Genomic DNA, 26,951 nt, shown 5'->3' with positions numbered 1-26,951 from the left:
CCAATTTCTCCACATCCTCTCCAACACTTGTTGTCTGCTTTTTCATTATAGACACACGTTTAAATGGATCTGAAGTGGTATTTCAGTGTGGTTTTTATTTGTATTTCCCTAATGAGCATCTTCTCATGTGTTGGTTGGCCATTTGTGTATCTTCTTTGGATACATATCTATTCAGATAATTTGCCCATATTGTAATTGGGTGATTTGTTGTTTTGTTTCTTAGTTATTGAGTTATAAGAATTATTTATATATTCTAGATATATAAATATAAATCACTTAGCAAGTATACGGTTTGCAAATATTTTCTGTCATTCTATACGTTATCTTCTCACCTTCTCGGTAGTGTCTTTGAAGCACAAAATTTTTAATTTTGATAAAGTCCAATTTATCTATATTTTTGTTTCATTCTTTTGCATGTAGCTATCCAGTTGTTCCAGCATCATTTGTTGAAGAAGTTATTCTTTCTCCATTGAATTTTCTTGATAATCTTGTCTATAAATGTGAGATTTTATTGCTGAACTCTCAATTTGAATCCACTGACCTATATGCCTATCCTTATGCCAGTACCACACCATGCTGTCTTAACTACTGTACCCACATATATTTTTAAATGGGCCTTACAAGGGCCTCCCCCACTTCATACTTGTCCTTATATGAGGAATCCAGCTCCTGCTCAACCTGTCCAGAACTGACAAAACCCACAGGGCTTAATAAAGAGGTAAATTGGAAATCATGCTGCTTAAGGACACTTCCACAGTCTTGGACACACCTGACTCCCATGAAAACAGCTCATTAAGATGCAGTCAGTCAAAGTGTGCAAACCACATGCGAGTTAGTGAACTAACAGATGGGACCACCACAAGAATTAACAGAACAATCCCAAAGTATTTTAAGATATATTTAAATATCCAAAGAGATAAAGAACATAAAGATCACAAGAACAGACTAAGAGACATTAAAAAACACAGTGACTGAAATAAACTGATATTGTGTCAGCTCTCTCTCATCTTGCATCATTCTATTAGTAAATTTATTCAGTGACTATCTAGTATGTCCTAATCACATGCTGGGCAGGGGAGATACAGTGATGAAGAAACAGTTGCAGCCCTCAAGGAGCTTACTTTTTCTTTTTTTTCTTTCTGAGACAGGGTCTTATGCTGTTGTCCAGGCTGGAGTGCAGTGGTGTTATCACAGCTCACTGCAGCCTCAACCTCCTGGGCTCAAGTAATCCTCCTGCCTCAGCCTCCTAAGTAGCTGGGACTACAGACACAAGCCACCACATCATGCTAATTTTTTTTTTTTTTTTTTGTAGAGATGAGGTCTCCCTGTGTTACCCAGGCTGGTCTTGAACTCCTATACTCAAGCAATTCTCCCGCCTCAGCCTCCCAAAGTGCTAGGATTGCAGGCATAAGCCACTGTGCCTGGCCTTTTTCACTTTAATGTAGGACAATTGATTTCCAGGTAAACTTTTTACCTTTTCTTTTTGCCAAATGAAATTTTATAAATTAGATTTTCTTACATCTTTAAATTTAGCAGAAGGAAGGTGGCATCAAAGTAAATCATTCTTGCCTCTTTCCTTCTCTAAGCTCCTAGTAATAGTTGTTTTGCTTTGGTGGGTTGTTTGGGAGTTTAGGAGAGTTTTGCCTACTCATTTGGGATTATAAAGTGGAAGGGCTAAAGACTAATTGCTATATGACAGCAAGGTAAAATAACTGTAAAGTAGCTTAGTCATAGCTCAGCCTCAGCCTAGCCTCCTTAACACCATGAAGGCAGTCCACAATTAACTTCAATCAAGTTTTTCATTACAGAGTACTCTTACAAAATAAATCACTTGCATGACATCATTTGTTGTAGACGGAACAAAAAAGCATTAATTCAGACAGGCCAGCAGCTGGCACAAAAAGACCTTAGTTTATGCTTTTAGTGTGTCATTGTAATGGAACAGTCTCTCTACTTAGGTTACCAATCACTGCTAATGGTACAATAACTGAGCAAAATGTTGATGCCCTCTGTTCATTGGAACCTGGTCTCAGAAGAAAAATATCTCTGTGGAACAGAAAGCAAAAGTAGGGTTTTTTTCTTTAAGGTATGAAAAATCATGATTAAAAGCTATGAGATTTTTAAAAATCCCCATAATCACTTTAAAATAGTTTTATAAGCTCAAATGGTTTCCTTTCTACAGCTCAGGAACTAACTGGTTAATTTGAGATAAAGATAGGGCAAACTCTAGGTATTCAGCAGTACCTGTTTTTTTTGTGCTTGGATTGAGGTGTTTCCCCCCCCCCCCAAATAAAATAGAGACGTTTTAGTAGCTGCACTGGAGGCCCTTAGGTAATTGGTTACTAGTTATAAAAAATTTTATAGCAGGCAGGAAATCTGGCCAAATATTTATTCGACAAAACTCAAATGTTGCAATGAAGCAAATTAGTTTTTACAGTTGTTTAAAAACTTTTACTCTAAGTGGCTTTCCTAAATCATCTTCCTAAGTGAAAAAGTGTAAGTTTGAGTTGAAATTTCTCACTCAAAAGGAGGTATTGTAACACAAAAACGTTTGAGAAACAATGGCATAAATTTATTCTCACATTTAAATTGCAAAGGAATGATATTCTGGAACAGGAAAAACTGTAGAGACAGACCATTAGGGAAATGCAAATCAAAGCCACAACGAGATACCACGTCTCACCCAACAGGATGGCTACTATTAAAAAAAAAACAGAAAAAAAAAAAACAGAAAATAACAAGTGTTGGTAAGGATGTAAAGAAACTGGAACTCTTGTGCACTATTGGTGGAAATGCAAAATGGCACAGCTGCTGTGGGAAACACTATGGCAGTTCCTCAAAATATTAAAAATAGAATTACTAGTCAGGCGCGGTGGCTCACGCCTGTAATCCCAGCACTTTGGGAGGTCGAAGCGGGCGGATCACGAGGTCAGCCGATCAAGACCACGGTGAAACCCCGTCTCTACTAAAAATACAAAAAATTAGCCGGGCGCGGTGGCGGGCGCCTATAGTCCCAGCTACTCGGGAGGCTGAGGCAGGAGAATGGCGTGAACCCGGGAGGCGGAGCCTGCAGTGAGCTGAGATCGCGCCACTGCACTCCAGCGTGGGCGACAGAGCGAGACTCCGTCTCAAAACAAAAAAAAAAAAAAAAAAAAAAATATATATATATATATATAGAATTACTATATGATCCAGCAATCCCACTTCTATGTATAATATATATCCAAAAGAACTAAAAGCAGGATCTCAAAGAAATATTTGTACACCCATATTCATGGCAGCATTATTCACAATAAAAGGTGGAAGCAACCTGTGTCCATCAAAGGGTGAATGGATAAGCAAAATGTGGTATATGCAAACAATAAAGTATTGTTCAGCCTGACGAAGGAAATTCTGGTAACAATATGGGTGAACTTTGGGGACGTTATGCTAAGTGAAGCCACTCACAAAAAGACAAATACTATATGAGTCTATTTTAATAGACAAAAACTAGAATGGGGCTGGGCGCGGTGGCTCATGCCCGTAATCTCAGCACTTTGGGAGGCCGAGGCAGGTGGATCACCTGAGGTCAGGAGTTCGGGACCAGCCTTGCCAACATGGCAAAACCCCGTCTCTACTAAAAGTACAAAAATTAGCCGGGCGTGGTAGCGGGCACCTATAATCCCAGCTACTCGGGAGGCTGAGGCAGGAGAATCGCTTGAACCTGGGAGGTGGAGGTTGCAGTGAGCCGAGATCGCACCAACTGCACTCCAGCCTAGATGACAAGAGTGAGACTCCGTCTCAAAAAAGAAAGAAAGAAAAAGAAAACTAGAATGGGAGGCTGGGCACGGTGGCTCACGCCTGTAATTCCAGCACTTTGGGAGGCTGAGGCAGGTGGATCACCTGAGATCAGGAGTTCGAGACCAGCTTGACCAACATGGTGAAACCCCATTTCTACTAAATACAAAAAATTAGCCGGGCATGGTGGTGCCCGCCTGTAATCCCACCTAGTCGGGAGGCTGAGGCAGGAGAATCGCTTGACCCCAAGAGACAGAGGTTGCAGTGAGCCGAAATCATGCCATTGCACTCCAGCCCAGGCAACAAGAGCAAGACTCCATCTCAAACAAAAAAACTAGAATGGTGTTTGCCAGGTGCTGAAGGGAAGAGGAAAGGGGGCTTTATTGTTTAATGGGTATAAATTTCCGTTTTACAAATGAAGTTCATGGAGATGGAAGGTGGTAATAGTTTCACATTTTGACTGTATTTAATACCATACCACTGAACTGTACAATTAAAGATTGTTAAGATGAATTTTGTTATGTGTATTTTACTACAATCTAAAAAATTATGAACAGTAAAAAGATCAGTATTGCTTGGGGTTACGGGGAAGGAAGGGATGAATAGGTGGAGCAGAAAAGACCTTAGAGCAAGGGAAATATTCTACCACACTACAATGGTGGGAATATGTAATTATACATTTGTCCAAACCCAGAGCATGTGCAGCACCAAGAGTGAACCCTAATGTAAACTACGCACTTTGGGTGATAATAATATGTTAACAGTTTCATCGATTTTAACAAATGTACCACTCTGGTAGGTACTATCTCATGACATATAGGATAGGATAGTGGGGGAGGCTGTACATATGTGGGGCAGGGGACATATTGAAACTCTCTATACTACTTTTTGCTCAATTTTGCTGTGAACATAAAACTACACTAAAAAAAAAAAAAAGCCTATTTTTAAAACTGCAAAGGAAAGAACTAAGTAAGGCAAACATGATATGCTAGCTTTTCCTCTGAATGTCCTGGCTTCCTTTAAATTTATATCATAATCTAGACAGTCATTTTCTGTCCTGCAAATTGGCCCAATCAGAACTACATATGAGCCAACATGTGCACATCCCATTCAATTTTCCCCTTTGAAGTTGTACCTGAACTCAAATAATAGAAGTGATTAAGTCCTTCAGGCAGAATCAGCCAATGATTCGGAAAGTCTCAAACTATTTTTACTCTCATGCTCAAGGATAAATTCAAATTATCCTAATTATATTAAAACCAAAATAAAAGCTTTAAAGTCTTATTTAAAATTCAAATCCAAAAAAAGCCTTAAAATTTTCTATTTTGACTCAGCAGTAGATATAGCATCTCTCTTCAAGCAGATGATTCTTTTTCTCTGCATGCTTATTAAAAGTCTATCGTTAAATGTGAAATCTTCACTCAGTCCCGGCAGGATGGGCTCTGCTGTGGTTAAAAACAAAAAAGCACGACCAAATCTCAGTGGCTTAACATAATAAAAGCTTATTTTTTGATCATACAAAGCCCACTGTGGATCCAGCTGACCTACACAGACTCAAGATCAAAGCCACTTTGATCTTGTGGCTGCACCATTTCAGCTGAGGCCTCCTGCACAGTGCTGTGGCAGAGGAAAAGGGTTTGTCATGAGATAGTCTGATAGTGACACACACTACTTCCACCCATGTTTAACTGGTCAGAACTAGCCATCGCCTACCTACAAGAGGGCTGGGAAGTGTAGTTTTCTTTATGCTAGGAAGGAAAGTAGTACAGACATTGCATTTCTGCAAAGGATTGAAATAGAATCCATATCTGATGATCTATTCTGGCATAGATTTTGGAGAAGCTAGAGAGAAAAACAAATAGTTAACAAACTAGTCAAACTGGTGATTTCAAATATGCCAGCTTCAGTGAGTCTGACAAATGACAGATGAGTGATAGTGGTAAATCTGTAATTCTAAAACTGCTATAGCCAGACATATATTGTAGGTTAAAATGAAAACCACGTAGATACCCAAGCAAGCAGTCATTAAGGTGTGGAAGCTTACAATTTGCAAGCACACCTCACATCAGCAAAGATGCGGCAGTAGAGAGGTATATAGGTGCAGTCGATTCTATCAGAGAAGAGTTTCATGTCTTCTCAAATAGTCATAGGTACTTGTTGAGCCCCCAGTGTGCTGTATATGAGACAACTTTAGGCTGGAAAGTGATTAAGAGAACGCATAGCTGACCTCTTCACCCACAAATAAAAGTGATTTAAAGAATGAAAAACTAGAGGCCGGGCGCGTTGGCTCACGCCTGTAATTCCAGCACTTTGGGAGGCCGAGGTGGGCTGATCATGAGGTCAGGAGATCGAAACCATCTTGGCTAACACGGTGAAACCCGGTCTCTACTAAAAACACAAAAAAATTAGCCGGGTGTGGTGGCAGGCGCCTGTAGTCCCAGCTACTCGGGAGGCTGAGGCAGGAGAATGGCGTGAACCCAGGAGGCAGAGCTTGCAGTGAGCCGAGATAGTGCCCCTGCACTCCAGCCTGGGCCACAGAGCAACACTCTGTCACACACAAAAAAAAAAGAATGAAAAACGATCTCTGTACATCAGAACTAGAAAAAAATTAATTCCTCCCTTCACTTTTCCCTATCCCACCTCCACCAAAGTTAAATAAGTTGACCTGCTGAATTAGGTTAAAATTGATTATCATGCTTATCAAGTATGATTTTAATTTCAGTAAAATTGATACTGAGCTCTACTGTTGATAACTGACCAGCTCTGTTGGTAATTCCAACCTGCGTTACTCAAGATTATTTATAGCCCCAAAGAGCAAAACCACATTTGCTACAAGACCAATTATTAAAATGTGTCAGGTGCACATTCAATTATATTATAACATGATTCTCTTATTTAAAAAAAAAAATAAGAAAATGCAGCAAGAATAATTTGACAGTTTTGGGAACTATCCACATAAAGGAATGGATAAAGCAAGATAATGTACAATACCACAAAACCTATGCTAAATTCAATATTTATCTGAAAGTTAAAGAAAAGCAAACAAACATATACAAAGGCCATTTCATTTTTAATCACTCAAAAATGAAAAAGGTTTGGACAATGTCAAATTCCACTCACCATAATGCTATAGTTATACATTAAATATAATTACTATCTATACATATGCAAAAATATAAAGTTCTATTTCATACAATAAAACCCTTTATAGAAACCATTTTAAAATTAAGCAGAACTTCTCAACATTAATATGTGAGGTCTAAGTCCTTCTAAAGGTTTCTTTAAAGGTTTTTAAACAAAATGCTAAACCTAAAAACATTGTCCTGTCAGTTCCCAAATTAAATCTACTTAGAACAAAAACAAAAATTTATAGCTCGGTCACATACTACTTAAATAATATTGTTCAGGCATCTCTAAAATCCTCCATGTTTTCAAGTATGGAAATAGAACTCAAATATTCCACAATACAGTACTAAACAGATGGAGTATTTAGGAAAGACTTTGTTGTCATATGGCACAATATTAATATTTTGTTGCTTCAATACGTTTTGAAATAAATATCAGATTTTTGTTTTTTTTTCCTAAAAGACCAAAATTATAATCTACATTAAGATAATTCTGACTGTGGTTAAGACTTAAGAGTGTAAAATACAACATCAATATTTTATCACAAAAGTAAAGCTGGTAACAAATTATAAAAGGAGCCAGTACTCTACTGAGACAGGCTCGGAGATTAAAGCTCATCATGATAGAAATAGTCATCATGGAGCTGTCTGCCATAATCTGTGGCTTCACTGGTGAGAAACAAGTCCGGGTTTTCCAGAATCTCTTCTTCAGAGAGCTTTTTGTCACCATTCAAATCCATTTCATCAATTAGATGAAGCGCCTTCAAAATAAAACAAAAAAGTGTCAAGTGTAATAAGTATTTTCAGCAAGATGTTCACAATTTAATGTGATTTGACTTGTCAAAATCATCCAGGTGTACAAGTACTCATTATTGTTTAAGTATCTAAAAATGTTACACGTTGTAACTAGGTCCGTCTACTGCTTTTCCCATTATCTCCTTTCTTCATTTCTGCTGGGTTCTGTCTCTCTCCACTCAAATCCAATCCAGGATATATCAAGGCAATGAAAAATTATTATAACCTGCTTTGAGTCCCTGTAGGTAAATACAAACTATTATTCTGTTCACTGTACTCTCAAATTAATACATGACACAATCTTAACTTCCTCGTCTCCCTGACAATCTAAACAGTTCGTAAATTCAAAACATAGTAATGCATCAATCCCAAATAACTCCATTACTTCTTTCTTTGGCTTAAGATTTTGAACTTCTTTTCCTATCAACAGCACCAAATTCGGGGGGAGGGGGTGGAGAGAAACAGTTGTTCTGTAACACTTACCTCCTCTTGTGCAATGCCCTGATTATTAGGTACTACCCAAGGTAACAGCTCTTGGGGATCAAGCCTGCCATCGTTATCTTTGTCATAATCATTCACGAATCTGTCTTTCTCAACAAGTATCCATTCTGGATCTTCATTTGCAGCTTAATATAAAAAAACACAAATATACATACACAAGAATATCACATGTATCCAATAAGAAGTTTGGTATATCCCCAGAATAAAGGAAGTGAATTTAAAGTTTACTAAAGAAAGCCCAATAAAACAGAACTACTTAACTGAAAAGTCCTGACATAAGAACAAATATATAGTCATTTTCAAAAGTGACACGAGTCTAAATAACCCAGTTTTAAAATCATTGGATGTTTTCACAAACTAGTAATTTTGTTAACTGCTACTTGTTCTGATATCTAGTTTTCCCAGATGTGAGGTGGGTAATGTTTTACTGTATATCATGTTTCTATACAAAGTTTCTTACATGTTTTCACAAAGTAATGCCATGTGTAATTTTAAAGTGACAATCAGAATAAGTAAAACTGGTGACCAATTTAAAAATGGCATTGTTTGGTGTCTTTAAGCAACAATTCTGAAAAAACAGCTGCTTATATAAAAGCAAACTCTTAATTTCAAACACTTATTCACCTTCTACTAAGCTTCTGATACTGTTTACACCAGTATTTGTAGTGTTTTATGTTTCTATCTCTTTTAAGATCCACCTGCAACAGCACAGGATTTTGTTTAAAAATATCTACCTTACTTCCTTCCCCATTTAAACTGATAATAAAATTAGATTTGTTTGAAAAGAAAGAAAAATGTTTGACTCTAGACACGGAAGTAAAAGTAAGCAAGACAGCGTTCTCAGATAAGCTATAAATCCATTTGTTGAACTTGTATTACAGTTAACGAAACAAGTAGGATCAGACACAGATCCTCATTACATTTCCTGTCGAAGAGAGCTTTCAATGAGCAAGGCTGTCTTTCAATGTCTTTCTTCAATTCCTTTTCTCTTTTCACATTCTCCCAGGTGACTTACTTGGATCCCACCTGTAATCACCAAGAAATTCTTCCAAACTAACAAATCCATCACCATTTTTGTCATGTTCTTCTAAAGCTTCTTGAATGACAAATTCCTATTCCACGTTCATTAAAAAAGAAAAAAAAAGTTACAAAATGTTCAGTCCCACTGCCATCTGATTCAATTCTACTACAGAACTTCTTCAGAAATAAATGATAATTTTTGGAGCTCTAGTGGTGCAATCAGCTAGTAAGGTACTTATACAGGAAAAATCACTTTGGTTGTCCATATCTTCAAGACAATCCTTCTAAACACTGGAATTTAGAAGCAAGAATAAAACCTGAAGTACTATGTAGCTTTAAATTCAACATCCTTAAGCTTCTGATATTGTGAAGAACTCCACTTTCACTCTCATAAACAACCTCAGCGTTACTCTCATGCTATTTTCCGCACATCTCTCCCTGTAAAGAAAAGCATCTTATACTACCCTTGTCTTTAACTTCATTTGCCCTCCAATCCATGAACAACCCTAAAAGAGCCCTTACCTTAGAACTGCTGTTCTGCCTCCAGATCTAAAATGTACCAGCCCGCCATTATACCTCAATCTCCTTGCTTCCCCTTCAGCAAACCTAGCCCTATCCATCCCAAACTGCCCCCAAATCTGTTCCTCCCTCTTATCAAAGCTTCTTATCAAACAACCAATCCTTTTCCCTAAAGATGACCTGTTCAATGGCCAGCTGTTTCAGTACTTTCCTCAATATCTTCCTATCTCCTTTTTTTTTCAGATGGGGTTTTGCTCTGTAGCCCAGGCTGGAGTACAATGGTGTGATCTCAGCACACTACAACCTCTGCTTCCCGGGTTCAAGCAAATCTCCTGCCTCAGCCTCCAAAGCAGCTGGGACTACAGGCGTATGCCACCACACCCAGCTAACTTTTATAATTTTAGTAGAGACAGTGTTTTGCCATGTTGGCAAGGCTGATCTCAAACTCCTAACCTCGGATGATCTGCCAGCCTCAGCCTCCCAAAGTGCTGGGATTACAGGCGTGAGCCATTCCGCCTAGCCCTCCCCCTTCTTTTTTTTTTTTAACATAGGATCTCATTCTGTCACCCAGGCTAGAGAGCAGTGGCACAATAATAGTGGCATCGTAGGCTCAAACTACTGGACTCAAGTGATCCTCTCACCTCAGTCTCCCAAGTAGCTAGGACCACAGGTGCATGCCACCACACCTGGCTAACTTTTTTGTAGAGACAAGGTCTGCTATGTTGTCCAGGCTGGTCTTGAACTCCTAGCCTCAAGCTGTCCTCCTGCCTTGGCCTCCCAAAGTGCTGGGATTACAGGTGTGAGCCACCATGCCTGGCCCATCTCTGACTCTTACCTTCCCTTAACACTTATTTAGTAAGTCAACATTCCTGCATATGCTTTCTTCAAAATGTTGCTCAAATCTATTTCATTCAATTGCCAGATAGAACTCTGGGCGGTATCACATTATGCCTAAATTATTTCATTGCTTTTACTGGTAATTCCCCTCTTTAGTCTTCAATTGTTCCTTATTCTCCAGAGAATCAAGATCTAGCATCCTTTGCCTGTCATTCTTGGGCTCAATTAGCTTGTCCCAACTTAATTTTGGTACTTAAATTACACCCAGCACTGTTCTTAAACTGGGTCATGTATTCTGTGCCAATGAGAAATTAGAAGCTTCACAATGGCAAGAGAAGTGGTATTAATGACAGTGTCTTACCACTGAGCTATGGAGAAAAATGTATCTGCAGCCTTGTTATGCAAGGCAGCAGGGTCTACCATGACACATTAAACAAAAAGCTATATCTTCCTTCTTTGAAATATCCAGGGAACCAAGCCACGTAGCTGGAGGCTGATGTCATGCAACAGACTTCAATATAAATGTTTAGTCTCTTTTTTAAAAAGCTATTTGTTACATTAGTCTTTATTTCCCAGTGTGATGGTTTATGCTTTCAAGCTTGGCCAAGTCATAATAGGGACTCAATTTATGTTTGTTGAGTTAAACTTACAATTCAACAAAAGTTTTGAAAAACTGGTACTTATTTTAAATATTAAAGGGATGAGAGGACTCATTATGCTTAAAATTGCAAAAACATTACTAGTTAACTAGCAGCTGCACCCCTACCAACCCTATGAAGAAGAATCCAAACATGTTTTTCCAGACCAAAAGCTTTCATAAGTGATGTTGTAAATTAAACAGAAATCCTAATATTACTAACATTGAAAAACCAAAAAAGTCTGAAAGCTACAAAAGGATAAGGAAGGCACTGAAGGTAACACAGTTATGAGAGAAAATAGCCTGAGGAAGCCTGCTGTTCATACATAGTACAGAGATTTAAAAATTCAGTCCTTCACCTTCTCCCTCCCAATAAGCAACTTCGTCACCACCAGAAAGCCTCCTTACCACTCCTAATTTTAAGTGGAGAGAATGAGCATCATTTTAAATCTGTGTATCTCTTAAAATTCTGGTTATACAATTCATTTTAACAACTTAATGAACAGGTTTTAAAGTTTTGGTTACTTGGAAATGTAAATTCGTACAACCACTATGGAGAACAGTTTGGAGGTTCCTCAAAAAACTAAAAATAGAGCTACCATATGATCCAGCAATCCCACTGCTGGGTATATACCCAAAAGAAAGGAAACCACTATGTCAAAGAAATATCTGCACTCCCATGTTTGTTGTAGCACTGTTCACAAAAGCCAAGATTTGGAAGCAACCCAAGCGTACATCAACAGATGAATGGATAAAGAAAATGTACATATACACAATGGAGTACTATTCAGTCATAAAAAAGAAAGAGATCCTGCAACAACATGTTGATCCACACAACAGCATGGATGAACTGGAGATCATATTAGGTGAAATAAGCCAGGCACAGAAAGACAAACATCGCATGTTCTCACTCATTTGTGGGATCTAAAAATCAAAACAAATGAACTCATGGACATAGACGGTAGAAGATGGTTACCAGAGACTGGGAAGTGTTGGGGGAGGGGGCGCTGAGAACAGTTAATGAGTACAAAAAAAATAGTAAGAATGAATAAGATCTATTATTTGACAGCATAACAGGGTTGACTATAGTCAGCAATAACTAATTATACATTTTAAAATAACTAAAAGAGTGTTCACGGGATTGTTAGTAACACAAAGGATAAAAGTTCGAGGGGATGGATACTTCATTGTCTATGATCTGATTATTTAACATTGCATGCCTGTATCAAAACATCTCGGCCGGGCGCGGTGGCTCACGCTTATAATCCCGGCACTTTGGGAAGCCGAGGCGGGCGGATCACGAGGTCAGGAGATTGAGACCACGCTGAAACCCCGTCTCTACTGAAAATACAAAAAATTAGCCAGGTGTAGTGGCGGACGCCTGTAGTTCCAGCTACTCGGAGAGGCTGAGGCAGGAGAATGGCGTGAACACGGGAGGCGGAGCTTGCAGTAAGCCGAGATCGCCCCACTGCACTCCAGCCTGGGCGACAGAGCGATACTCTTTCTCAAAAAAAAAAAAAAAAAAAAGTCTCATGTATCCCATAAACGTATACACCTACTATGTACCCACAAAAATTTTAAATTTTTTTTTAAAGTTTTGGTCACTCAATAATTCCCTTAAAAATGTTTATTTCTTACCGTCATATAATCAACTTCTTCAGGATGCTCAAAAGCAATAAATTCTTCAAGACTCAAACCGGGACCTGAATCCTGGTTAGCTTTTTCAAATCGCTTCTTGTCCTTTAAGTGAAGCTTTGAAAATTAAAATTTCTCATTAGTATACCACATCATTTTAAATACTTTGAAAAATACAAACTATGTAAATTTAAAGTACATTCCCATCCGTTATCTCATTTATCTTCACATCGTCCCTTTGAAGGTAAGCTACACAAATACATGTATTAGAGGCAGGATAGACTCACAAGCTCTAGAGTCATATAGACCCAGACCTGAATTCCAGCAATGCCACTTACTAGCTGTGGTGTCAGCGCAAACTGCTTAACCTCTCTGGTTTCCTCATCTATCAAACTGGGATAAAAATCTCTAATAAGCAATTGGGATGAGAATCCCTACCACACAATTAATAAACCTTAAGTATTTAGTGTTATATACTATTATTGATAGAAAAGCAGATTGAATGATTTGATAAAAGTCAGAAATACAGCTAAAAATTACTGAGCATGGCATAGTGGCGCACGCCTGTAGTTCCAGCAACTTGGGAAGACTGCATGAGCCCAGAAGTTCAAGGCCAGCCTTCACACCATAGCAAGACCCTGACTCAAAAAACAAACAAAACTACTGAACTTGGATCCTCCCTATTCTTTCTACAGTACTATACAGTCTACTTTAATAATTAATCTCAATACTTTTTTGAATGCCCAAAAGTCAATAAATTTATACCATGTATTAAATCTTGGTAGGGCTTTTAAAAAATGTTTCTGGTCCTCTAAGTTAAGTGACTTTTCAAAAATACATTATTGTTTCAGAAAAAAAGTCTTCTTATGTTGAGAATCTCATGATATTAGTATATGTACCTAATATTTGGAAATCTTTTCTTTTTTGGGGGGTGGGGAGATGAGGTCTCACTCTGTCATCCAGGTTGGAGTACAGTGGTGCAATCTCAGCTTACTGAAACCTCCACCTCCCAGGTTCAAGTGATCCTCCCACCCCAGCCTCCCAAGTAGTGGGGACCACAGGCATGTGCCACCACACCCAGCTAATTTTTTTGTATTTTTGATAGAGATGGGGTTTCACTATGTTGCCCAGGCTGGTCTCAAACTCCTGAGCTCAGGCTATACACCTGCCTCAGCCTCCCAAAATGCTGGGACTACAGGCATGAGTCACCGTGCTCAGCCTGGAAGTCTAGTCTTAGCAGGCTCTTTATAGTGTTAATTCTGTATATTCAGATATAAATAACATCAAAAGTTTAAATGGATCCCATGTTGAGGTTTAATAAACACACATCCTTTTCTACTTTCTCTCCCATCTTCCCATCCACCCCCCTTTTTTAAAATGATTCGGCAGCTATCAGGGACAAGGCTGCTTTTGATAAAATTTTCAATGGTAATTCTGTAACCAAGAGCCTTGGGAGCCAATAATGCTATATTGCTAATCCTGCATAATTTCTGTTTTGAGAATTTCTGGGAATAGCTTTCCTTCCTATAAACTGATATGTATTAAACTGTGCATTTTTTAAAAGCACAATTTCAAATATTTTAGAAGCTTTTAAGTGTTTCACTACTGAATAAAAATACCCTCTTCAGTTTTCTAGAATAATAGAGGTCAGGTAGCAGTCATTTACCTAAATACTAGTTCTTCTACAATTACTGATTTACAGCGGAGAGGCTCACCTCTTTCCCCAAAGAATTTGTTTTATTAACATCTAGACTCTACAAGCCAGTTATATTCACCCAATCATGACAGAAAAGAAAAAATAATAACTTGTTTCCAAATAGCTTTTAACTTAATGTTTCAAAATTTTAAATAACTAGACCAAATAATTTGCATTTTATGTTCAGGTTTAACATGGTGAAAGCAGACAAACAAGAATTTGAGGTACTTTGCTGAGTCAATCAAGTTCTTTTTGAATAAACCATTATTCAAAATACCAAGTGCTTTGATTTCCTTATGAAAGAACCCTTCACTTTGGAGCAAAAAGGTCCATGTTTCAGGAGAAGAGCTAAATTTGGCCAAATTTGCCTATGGAAAGAAAGGATCTCTTTCAACAAGCTGAGATTTCTTTTAAAAAAAAAAAAAAAGTGAAGGGGGTAGCTTTTTCTGGTTCACATTTCACGGCCATTTGAAGAACACAAAATAAGAATAGCTCACATTAAATCGAAGAAGCCAAAAACAGAAAGAGTGTTTTTTACAAATGGCAAATTCCTAAAAAAATAACAAAAAAGATGGTCAGTTTCATAAAACTTCAACGCTCTTTTTTTTTCTTGTATATAAAAACCTTGTATTCTAGTAGAGGGTAAAAAGTGTTAGGTACAGTAATAAAAAAGCTACCATAATCATTTATTTTTAGATTACAACGGAAACTTGTGAGGAACAAAACTGCCATCTTTTGGTAGACTAATGATTCTACATGAGGAAATATATAATGTGTGATATTAGAACAAATGACTAGGCATTAAAAGTTCTGATTAGCCACATGCAAGGTTATATCTTACATAAATAAATACTGCTTATACATGCACATTCAGCAGTCACGCCTGTAATCCCAGCACTTTGGGAGGCCGAGGTGGGTGGATCACCTGAGGTCAGGAGTTCGTGACCAGCCTGGCCAACATGGTGAAACCCCATCTCTACTAAAAAATTAGCTGGGCATAGTGGCACACGCCTGTAGTCCCAGCTACTTGGGAGGCTGAGGCAGGACGATTGCTTGAACCTGGGAGGAAGAGGTTGCAGTGAGCCAAGATTGCGCCACTGCACTCCAGCGTGGGTGACAGAGCAAGACTCCGTCTCAAAACAAAAACAAAAACAAAGAACACTTGAACTTTTGCCAGATAGATCCCCAAACTTTAATTATCCTGTGTTGACCATAACTGTTCTTTATATTATAAAGAAATGCTTCTTCAGGCATTTCACAGCCTGAAAGGGTTATCTTTATTCTCTATATGAAAACTTATTAAATATAAGATAAAATTCAGACTGGGCATGGTGGTTCACGCATGTAATCTCAGCACTTTGGGAGGCCAAGGCAGGTGGATCACTTGAGGTCAGGAGTTTGAGACCAGCCTGACCAACGTGGTGAAACTCAGTCTCTACTTTAAAAAAAAAAAAAAAAAAAAATCAGCCAGGTATGGTGGCACGTGCCTATAGTCCCAGCTACTCAGGAGGCTGAGGCAGGAGAATTGCTTGAATCTGGGAGGCTAAGACTGTAGTGAGCCGAGATTGCACCACTGCACTCCAGCCTGGGTGACAGCGACACTCCCTCTCAAAAAAAAAAAAAAGGTGAAGTTCAGATATCAAGCTGACTTTCGTCAGTTATAACAGACTTTCTTATAGAAAACTTTATTTTATTCACATATCCAATTACTTTTTATGATTATTTTATTTATGGTATAGTGTTTAGTCTATAACTTTGAGATTGATTCATTCCTCATCCGTTATTTTTTATTTAGAAAAATAATGCATATGGTTTCTGGGTTCATCTTTACACTCCACATCAATTTTTAGGACGTTATTTTTTTTTTTAAAGGGACAAGGTTTCACTATATTGTCCAGACTGGCCTCAAATTCCTGGGCTCAAGCAATCCTCCTACTTCAGCCTCCTGAGCAGCTGGGACTACACATACACACAGGAAGTTACTTATAGCAAATTCTAAAAACATATGATTAGAACTTCACGAAGACAGAGACATACTCCTAGGCTGTCAAAAAAAAAAAAAAAAATAACCAAAAGGACTCCCATTGAAGTGTTCATTTTAGGGATCAATCTATTCCTTTAGGCTGTTAAGATTCATCTAATTCATCCTTTAAAAGCAGAGTGTTATAATCAACACGTTCTAAGTAGCTGGTGGAGAACACAGAATTAGAACCAGACACCTTTTAAAAGAACTGTTCATAAACAATTTATGAGTCATGTATCTCTTCAAAGTGAAGATTTTCTTCTCAGCACCATCTATTACATCACCCCCTTCTAAGAATACAGGAACATGCACTTCTTATTTTTTAATGGGATAGTAATTAAGTCTTTTGAGTAACAAAAAATAAAAATAGAAAACATAATTAGAATCTAATTCCAGCAAGATTTTAAAATACTGTATTTAACTTCTCTGTTGTTCCTAGGAAGGGAAATCACACCACACCATGCTTTGGTTTTAGATAAGTTACGTTGGTTTAAGATAAGTTAATTCCTATAGTAAATGGGGATACTTAATAGACAGATGATCCCAAATCTCATTATCACTACCTGTTTTTCCTTTAGTATTTACAAGCAGTAAAAAGACTGATTTTTACTCACTTTAGTCCACTATAGAATGAAGACCCAAATAAAAAGAAAACAAAAGATATATTTTCCCCTTAAAAAACAAAATCCTAACTAATCTAAAGCTGATAGTTAACAAATGCATAAAGTTTTAAAAAGTTGATTAAATATAAATTTATGTGAACTGTAAATGCCTTCTTCAATATTCTTTTAAATCAAAACAGAACTGCTTGCCCCTCCAACTGCTACCATTTATTAATATTTATCCACACTATTATAATCCTAAATAAAGAGGAAATTTTTATTTATTTATTTATTTATTTATTTATTTATTTATTTATTTATTTTTAGAAATGAGGTCTCTCTGTTGCCCAGGCTGCAGTGTAGTGGCATAAATATGGCTCACTGCAGCCTTGACTGCCTGGGCTCAAGCAATCTTCCTGCCTCAGCCTCCCAAATAGCTGGGATCACAGGCACGGACCATCATGCCCATCTAATTTTTAAATTTTGTTTCGGCATTTGTTAACTAGACAGCTTTAGATTAGTTAGGATTTAATTTTTAAGAGGAAAATGTATCCATAGGGATGGGGTCTTGCCACATTGCCCAGTTTTTCTCGAACTCCTGGGCTCAAGTGATTCTCCCACCTTGGCTTCCCAAAGTGCTGAGATTACAGGTGTGAGCCACCACACCTGGCCTGAATGGGAATTATTATCCTCATTTTTGGAGATGAGGAAACTGAGGCACATGAAAGTTTAATAACTTACCCAAAGTTACACAACCGTGAAGTGCTGGAGCTAAATGTGAAGCTAAGCAGACTGGCTCTGAGGATGGAGCCCCAAACCTCCACATTGATGCTGTAGTTATTAGCAGAGAATTAACCAACTTAGAGTTAGTGGTGGCTTACAGAGTTCAAGCGGCCAATATGATTCTAAACAAATAGCACACTTAGAAAGCATTTACCAAGGAGGGAATGGGGTGTTGTTTAACAGGTACAGAGTTTCAGCTTTCCAAGATGAAAAGAGTTCCGGGGATTAGCTGCACAACACTGTGAATGTACTTAACACTACTGAATGGTACACTTTAAAATGGTTACAATAGTAAATTTGTTATACACTCCTCCCTCCATATTTGTGAGAAATTGGTTCCAGAACCTCCCACAGATACCAAAACCCAAGGATACTCAATTCCCTGATATAAAGTGGCATAGCATTTGCATATAACCTACACATATGTTCCCAAATATTTTAAATCATTTCTAGATTACTTATAATACAAATTACAATTTAAATGAGGAGTAAATCATTGTTACACTATATTGTTTAATACAATAAATTACGGCCACAACAAAAATTAAAAGGTATATACCAAAACAGGGTAAGTTAAGAAACAGAAGAGCCTTGAATATTTTCCAAGCACCCTTGACTAATATTTTGGGACAGTTTGCAACAGCATGTTTGATTTTATTTTTATGTTTTTCTACACATAAAAACTATCTTAAAAAAATTCTTGGTGATCCTCTAATTACCCTGATTTGATCATTATAATATATGTTTGTGTGATATCAAAATATCACATGTACTCTGTAAGTATGTATAATACAACTATCATGTACCTATAAAAAAGATTTTAATTCTTTAAAATTAGCTTTGAAATACAAAAGTATTTGATACAGCAATTTCTCAAGCTCACAGTCATTTCTGTTGATATACTTTTAGTTTAATAGACTTCCTAGAAGTGTTAAAAAGTTCCTAATTCCTAAATAAAATTAGTCTTTCTCAGCTCTGCTTAAGGAGCATATATTTCAACAAATTAAACCATGAGACACATTAGAACTCATAGAGATACTAAATTTTCAAAAAGTGAGTAATTTGGGGCCAGGTGTGGTGGCTTACACCTGTAATCCGAGCACTTTGGGAGGCTGAGGTGGGTAGATCACTTGACCTCAGGAGTTTGAGACTAGCCTGGGCAAGATGGTAAAACCCCATCTCTACAAAAAATACAAAAATTAGATGGGCGTGGTGGCTCGAGCCTGAAATCCCAGCTACTTCGGGGGCTGTGCTGGGAGGACTGCTTGAGCCCAGGAGGCAGTGAGCCGAGATTATACCACTGCACTTCAGCCTCGGCAACAGAGTGAGATACTGTCTCATAAAAAAAAAAAAAAAAAAAAAAAGGAGTAATTTTAAAGGGTGTACTCACTATGAAAAATGGTACTGTGGTTTCTCAAAAAATTAAAAATAGAATTACCGTATGATCTAGCAGTATCACTTCCAGGTATATACCCAAAACAATGGAAAGCAGGATCCCACAGAGATTTGCAAATCCCAAATCCAAGATGCTTCAATGAGCATTTCTTTTGAGTGTCGTGTCAGTGCTCCAAAAGTTTCATATTTAAGAGCATTTTGATTTTGGAATTAGGGATACTCAACCTGTACATACAACAGAATATTACTTTGCCTTAAAAAGGAATGAAATTCTGATGCATGCTACAAAATGGAAGAATCTTGAGGATTCTAAGTAAAAATAAGCCAGTTACAAAAAGACAAATACGGCGTATGATTCTACTTAGATGAGGTACCTAGAGTAGCCAAATTCAGAGACAGAAAGTAGAACAGTGGTTGCCAGGAGCTAGTGGGAGGAGGGAATGGGGAGTTATTGTTTAATGGGTAGAGAGTTTCCACTCTGTAAGATGAAAAGAGTCGGGGAGATTGGTTGCACAACACCATGAATGTACTTACCATTACTGAACTGTACACTTTAAAATGGTTACAATGGTCAATTTGTTACACAGTCCTCCCTCACACATTCCTGGGAAATTGGTTCCAAGACCTCCCTATCAAAATCTGAGAATGCTTAAGTCCCTGATATAAAATGGTGCAGTATTTGCACATAGCCTACACACATCTTCCTGAATACTTTAAATCACGGACCCTCAATCCCTAGGTCGCGGACTGGTACTGGTTCATGGCCTGTTAGGAACTGGGCCACACAGCAAGAGGTGAGTGGCAGGCATTACCGTCTGAGCTCTGCTCTGCCTCCTATCAGATCAGGGGTGGCACTAGATTTTCATAGGAGTGCAAACCCTACTGTGAACTGTACATGTGAGGGATCTTCGTTGCGCACTCCTTAGGAGAACCTAATGCCTGCTGATCTGAGGTGGAACAATTTCATCCTAAAACCATTCCCCACCCCCCACCCCCGCCACACACTGTCCCATGGAAAAATTGTCTTCCATGAAACTGGTCCCTGGTGCCAAAAAGGTTGGGGACCTCTGCTTTAAATCATCTCTAGATTACTTATAATATAAATTACAACTTAAATGAGAAATAAATCATTGTTATACTATATTAAGGAATAATCAAGAGAAAAAAGTTCTGTATACGTTGAATAGAGACACAGTTTTTTTTTTTTTAATACTTACTTTTTTGGATACTTACGATTCTCAGTTGTTTGAATCCACAGATGTGGAACCCGCAGATTTTTTTAAGTGAGTATATAAAACTATGTGTTTAAAAATGGGAATGGGCCATAATGGCCTTCTTAATAAAGATAAAACTGATTATTCAATGATATTAAAATATTGAGATACTCATTCAAAACACATTTAAAAAGCAACTCTGGAAATGAGGACAATTAAATGATGCAGCTGAGAAAAACAGATAGAAGGATCATGTAGGTAATCTAGAGTAACAGTCCTAAATCTGGCCAGAAAGGAAACCATCAAAATGACTGCTGAAGTGGAACAGGTGATTTCCTAGAGAACAAGACAATCCAGCTTATGACCTCAGGCCCTCAATGTGCTCATTCATGCAGGAAGGTAAAGTGAACTGACATGATCAAAAGAAACAGCTTGTGCACATGAACTCACCTTCCTAAAGGACTCCTCTTCTGCATCATCCAGAGCAGTGTTCTCATCAAAGTCAATCACACGATCATACATCTGAATGTTATATTCATCCCATGTCACAGTATCATCACTGTTTTTATCATATTCAACAAACTGTTGTTTTGCTTCTTGCATAGCATAATGCTTAAAAGACATCTGAATCCATGAACTGAGTTCACCTATGAGAATTTCCCAGAACACAACGCATGTGACGTTAATTCTGATACTTAAGAGTAAGGATTTCCAAACCTTCTCTGAAAACGCAAAATCTTTGATGTTTGCAAATACTGAGAATTGGCCTAGTTGCAATTAATAGAAATGGGGTAGGAAGTGGGAAAGGCTGTTTAGAAGAGCTCATGAAGCTTTTTATTATTTTTTTTGAGATGGAGTCTCGCTCTTTCACCCATGCTGGAGTGTGCAGTGGTGCGATCTCAGCTCACTGCAACCTCTGCCTCCCGGTTCAAACGATTCTCCTGCCTCAGCCTCCTGAGCAGTTGGAACTACAGGCATGTGCCACCACACCTGGCTAATTTTTTGTATTTTTAGTAGAGACAGGGTTTCACCATGTTGGCCAGGCTGGTCTCTAACTCCTGACCTCGTGATCCACCTGCCTCGGCCTCCCAAACTGCTGGGATTACAGGCGTGAGCCACCGTGCCTGGCCGGAGCTTCTATACTATAACATATGATCTAAATATAATGTAAGCTCCATAAAAGTTTGGGTATGTTCTGTTCACTGATGTACATCAAATGCCTGGAAAGTTCCTGGCTCTGTAAGTATTTGTTGAATGAATTACCAACTGGCCAAAATAGCACTTTACTTTTAAAAAAAATGTTATCCAAAATCTTGCAGAAAACCTTTGCTAACTACCACAGATCTCTCAGGAAGCATAAATATTTTGATAGCTATTTATTTTCGTATGTATGAGAAAAAACAGTGTTTTTTATTTATGAAGGTGATATAAAGTCTTCCTTTAAAATAAATTTTATGTGAGTTGAATTAAAACTATAGTAAGAAAATAATAGATGGTTAAGTAGATATGGCCTAAATTCTGAAAAGGTATTCAAGTGACTGAGAATACTGCTTCAGTATATTACCTTTAAATATGTTGTTAAAACATCTGGAGGAAATTTTAACCAAGTTACGGGTAGCAATTTATGCCCTTCCTGCAACAGCTATCTGTCTTAACTTGGTACCTGAAGGCATGGGAAAAAAGTTTCTAAAACTCAAATGTTCACTTTTCAATCAACTTTTAAAAAATCTATTTGGCTGGGCTCAGTGGCTCACGCCTGTAATCCCAGCACTTTGGGAGGCTGAGGCAGGCGGATCACCTAAGGTCAGGATTTCGAGACCAGCCTGGTCTTGGGTAAAACCCCGTCTCTACTAAAAATACAAAAATTAGCCGGGCATGGTGGCCAGTGCTTGTAATCCCAGCTACTTGGGAGGCTGAGACAGGAGAATCGCTTGAACCTGGGTGGCAGAGGCTGTAGTGAGCCAAGATCACACCACTGCACGCCAACATGGGTGACAAGAGCGAGACTCTGCCTCGAAAAAAAAAAAAAAACTATTCATAAAAATATTTACTAAACTACATTAAAGGAAACAAAGGGAGGGACGAACACGAATATTTGTGAGGACAGCATGAGTATACCATTTATCAGGTCCCTCTGTACATGTTGCCTCTAATCTTCAAAACAATGCAATTATAATCATCACTATTATACAGGTGAGGAAACTGAGGTTCAGAAAAGTCCAAGCCTTCACAACTAGTAAATAGCAGAGTCCAGATTCAAACCTGTTTCGCTTCAGAGCCAACTCCTACTGAGTTTTGCTACCTCTTAATATCTGATTCCAGACCTGGCCCTCAAAGAGCAAATTGCCAAAATTATCTTAAGGGTCCTCAAGTAGAATGAAGGCTTTCGTAAGCACCATGAGTCTTTCTTCTAGTTTATTTAAAGAGATCACCATGGCATAGAACAAAACAGAATGGAACAGGGATCAGAAATGTGGGTTCACACTTCAGCTTTGCCATCAGGGGGTAGTTTACCATCTCAAGCTTTTCTTCTCATCTGTATAATGAATATTTGGACTAAAATTTTTCTAACTTTAAACTTCTTAAAACCTTACTATTAAATATTTGAACATATCTAGGTCTTGACAGATAGGTACCACGCAGTCTTCCAAATCAACGTGTTGTGTTCTTTGATTACTCTAGTATAACCAAAGATTGACTTATTCTTAGATTGGATAATCAGAGACCAAAGGTCTTGTTATTATTGTCTAACTAAGTAGAAGAAAAAAGCCCTTAATCTTCCAGAGGGTTCCAACGTGAATATGTCATTGACAGCACATCTTAAATTTACCAGTTTTTAATTGTCTCCAGCAACTTAATTCCTTGATTGTGAACAGCATTTAAATGGGAGTTACAGAAAAACAGCTAACTTAAGAGTCACAATAACAACCTGAATTTTTCTGAGGACCCACTTGGAACGCTGACAGGGAACATCATTTGAATTGAACAATGGGGAGAGACAACTGCACAGCAATTTATTTAGAACATTCTTTTAATAGTCTGTGCATTTCATTTCTGACTAGAGAATTTACCTGAGAGCACTCAGATTTTTTTTTTTTAACTGAAGGATATTAAAACCTGAATTAAGAGCAGGATACCTGGATTCTAGTCCAGCTTTGCCACTTATTTGTAGAAGGCACTTATCCCTGTGCTTCATTTCTTCATCTCTACAAAGTGATGTGGACAAGATGATCCTAAGGCCCCTACCAGCTCTAACATTTTGGTATAATGTTATAATAAACGTAATTCACAGGCAACAGGTCTTTTTCTACTTGCTTACAAAAAGAAGCAAATTCCTAAAATTTAAATGAAGCATATATCAAAAGAGCGATAAATCATTTACTGCCTTAAAGTTTTGGGGCATATTTCTCTAAAATAAATCATATTGTTGACACTAACAAAAGTCACGTGAGAAAGAGGGTGTCTCAAGGTGTGACTTCCACATAGAGTACAGGGTCAATGATGTTTATATATAACTGGAGAAAGCACCGAGTTTTACTTGGTTCTCAGTGTCTAAAGATTTGTAGGTATAAAACCTATTCTCCATGTCCTTTTCTCCTTCTCACAGGACTTCCAACTTGGGACACTAGCAATCTATACATTCAGCAGACACCGCTGCTTAACATATTTGTTTGTCTCCATTGTTAGTCGTGTAGGGCAGTCCTTACTTTCAGTGAGAAAGCCATCTGAGTCCAAGTCGATTTTCTTTATGATCGCCTGCAGTCTTTTTTGCTGCTCTTCGTGGCCGAGTTTAACATATTCATCCACATCTTCCTTTAGGGGGAAGCGACACACAGGAGGGCCAAGCATTACTATCAGTGGGGCAAAATGGTGGAGAAAAACAGGGCTACTAGAAGACCCCCTTGCCAAAGGGTTTCGGGGTGACCCGCACCTGCACTTCAAGGCCCCTACCCCCTACACACCCTTCATGATCTGAGGGGTAGAAGGGATCCAGCCAGCTCTTGGGCCGTGCTATCTCCTCAGGCTTTCCAGGCCCCAGGACCCCCAGAGAGCGAGTGCCGCGCCGCCCGGCCCCCATTGTCAGGCCGCCCCTGCCAGGCCTCGCCCGGCCGCCCCCCTTTGTCCCGGGACAAAGCCCGCGGCAGCCGCGGTGCGAGGCCTGGCCCTCCCAGCACCGGCCTGGCCGCCTCACCTGGACGCCCAGCAGCGCCTCGCGGTCGTAGTCGCTGCGGCGCTCGCCCAGCGGGTAGTGCAGCTCCTCGGCCTTGCCGGCGCCGGCCGCGGCGGCGCACAGCAGCAGCAGCCCCAACGCCGCGGTCCTCGGGCCCAGCCGCATCGCGCCGGCCCGCGGAGGACACCGAGGGACGCGAGGAGAGAGGCTGGCGGGGGCCCGGGCCGGCTGCGATGCTCCGCGGGCGGCTACAGAGAGGCGGTGCGACGTACGTTGAGGGCGGAGGGAACGGGAGGCGGAACCTGCGGTGGCGGCCACAACCCCCATGGACGGGCTGGGGGCCGGTCCACCAATGCAGTGCGGAGGCGCGCCAGGAGGAGGCCTATATGGCCGGCGCGGAGTGGCGGGGGCACCAGGCCGCGCCGCTGATTGGGCAGCGCGGCGCTGGGGGCGGGCGCCGCGATGTCGGGGTCAGCAGCCGCCCAGAGAGCTCCAGGAGCCATGCTGGGACTGCAGAGAGGGTAGACCTGTACGACCCGCGCCTTGTCGTTCCCCCGACACGCTTCTAAAAGCACGCCCCCACCCCACTCCTGCCCTGTCTTCCCGTCAGCCTCGTTACTGCCATAAACTCCTGGTCCACTCCATGTGCCCCTCCTACCGTCCATCAATGAGAGAGGCTGGAGGTTTCTGTGACAACAATACAATATCGAAAAAATTATTGCCTGAGGAATCGGCCAACAGTATTCTTTCTCAGTCTTCAATGTATCTCTTTATTTTATGAGAGTAGGACGTACAAACTCAGGAAGTGCAGCCAGATGCTTGTATCTGATGCTCAATTTCGTGATTTACAAGTTAATGTGAACTTGCTCAAATTTCTTGACCCCTGAAAACTTGTTTGCTCATCTATAAAATGGGCATAGTAATAAGACTACTTTAAAGAATTGTCGTGAAGATTAAATAATGTAATGGGTTTAGAACAATAGCTGGCACATAAGGTGAAGTGTTCAGTGAAGGTAGGCTTTCATCCATACAAGTAGAAAAACGAAAGATGATTGCACAGAAGGAATAGCTTAGCAAGTACCTAGCAAAACCTTTAGGGACAGAATGCATATACACATGGCTTCTATTCCATGTCTATTCACAGGTTTATGTAATTTCTCCACCTCATCCTGAACACATTAAACTCTAAGAAATTTGTAGGCTGCAGCTTGAACCCTTTTCTTTATTGATTGCTCCACTTAGGATCAGGCCTTTCACAGAGAAGAAAAGGCTTTCTGGGTCCTCTTTCATTTCTCTCAGTCTCTATTTGGATTGGGAGCAAGAATTCTGTTCCAAACTGCAAAACTGGGTGGGCACAAGTCGCAGAAATTTCCTGGGTCGGGTTGAAATTTATTGTTTGGTCACAAACCATTGAAAGATTCACAGAGCAAAGTGTAAGTTCAATCTTTCCAATGTTATAAAGATCAACGAAGAACAAAGTTTTAAATTTCAGAGTATAAATAAAAGCAAATTTTAGAGTTGATTTCATTAAACTAAAAAGAAAACCCTTTATTGCTGGATTTTAATTTTCACTTCCATTCTCGGTTTTGAGGAAAAAAAGAGAAAAATGTCCCAATTTAATATAATGAACTCTGCTTTGTACCTGTTGTTCTCCAATAAGTAAAAGGTAAACTTGGACCAGCTTCCGGTGTGACTCCAGTTATAAAAGGTAGGCTACAAGGTACTGTGGAAGTTCTTCTAAACTCAGGGGATCCACAGATGGGAGTTTTGGGGGCCAAGGGAACTTAATGATATCTAAAGAGACAGTGGAGTAAAGAGTATCAGAAGGCTGGGTTCTGTCTTCAGCCCCTAAACAGGCTGTTTTCGCTCCCTGGGTCTGTTGCTTTCATCTGGAGGAAAAGGATTGTGTTATCTCAGTGGATCTTAATTTGAGATCTTTGGGTTCCTAAGTGGGTCCCTGCATGGTTTTCAGTGGTGTGTTTATCCCAAAATCTTGGTGCATGTGTATATTTCCAGGGAGGAAGTCTATAGCTTTGCTTTCATCAGAGTTTCAAAGGATCCATGTGGCAGAAAAAGTTAAGAGTCCCTGAAGAAGGCTCTGAGCAACTTTTTGACTCTTAAAATCAACGATTTTATTGGGATTGTTTGGAAGCAGATTACAGTAAAGGCCTATGCTTAAAAGAGGCAAGACTGATGCAATGTCATTACTTGTAATTAATCC

At 39.2% G+C, this 26,951-nt stretch overlaps 1 protein-coding gene across 1 annotated transcript; it reads right to left on the bottom strand.

Moving 5' to 3' along the window:
* Positions 1-6,828: 6,828 nt before the first annotated feature.
* Positions 6,829-25,149, bottom strand: RCN2 (reticulocalbin 2). The gene is made up of 7 exons (XM_004056575.5): positions 24,752-25,149; positions 24,267-24,372; positions 21,010-21,206; positions 12,850-12,963; positions 9,214-9,310; positions 8,181-8,323; positions 6,829-7,663 (listed from the first exon to the last, which is right to left on the bottom strand). Exons 1-7 carry the CDS (start codon positions 25,055-25,057, stop codon positions 7,511-7,513), a joined length of 1,116 nt encoding a protein of 371 aa, XP_004056623.2. The 5' UTR covers positions 25,058-25,149; the 3' UTR covers positions 6,829-7,510.
* Positions 25,150-26,951: the final 1,802 nt, after the last annotated feature.

Source organism: Gorilla gorilla, chromosome 16 (genome assembly GCF_029281585.2).
Source record: "Gorilla gorilla gorilla isolate KB3781 chromosome 16, NHGRI_mGorGor1-v2.1_pri, whole genome shotgun sequence".
NCBI lineage: Eukaryota > Metazoa > Chordata > Mammalia > Primates > Hominidae > Gorilla > Gorilla gorilla.
This window is presented reverse-complemented; position numbering and strand designations above follow the sequence as displayed.

Bases quoted from the DNA above. Each gene is read 5' to 3' on its own strand.
- RCN2 (XM_004056575.5), bottom strand. From the start codon at position 25,057: ATGGGGGTTGTGGCCGCCACCGCAGGTTCCGCCTCCCGTTCCCTCCGC. The intron at 24,373-24,751 runs GTGAGGCGGCCA...TTCCCCCTAAAG, and splicing joins AGGCGCTGCTGGGCGTCCAG to GAAGATGTGGATGAATATGT. The intron at 9,311-12,849 runs GTAAGAAATAAA...AACGTGGAATAG, and splicing joins AAGAAGTTGATTATATGACG to GAATTTGTCATTCAAGAAGC.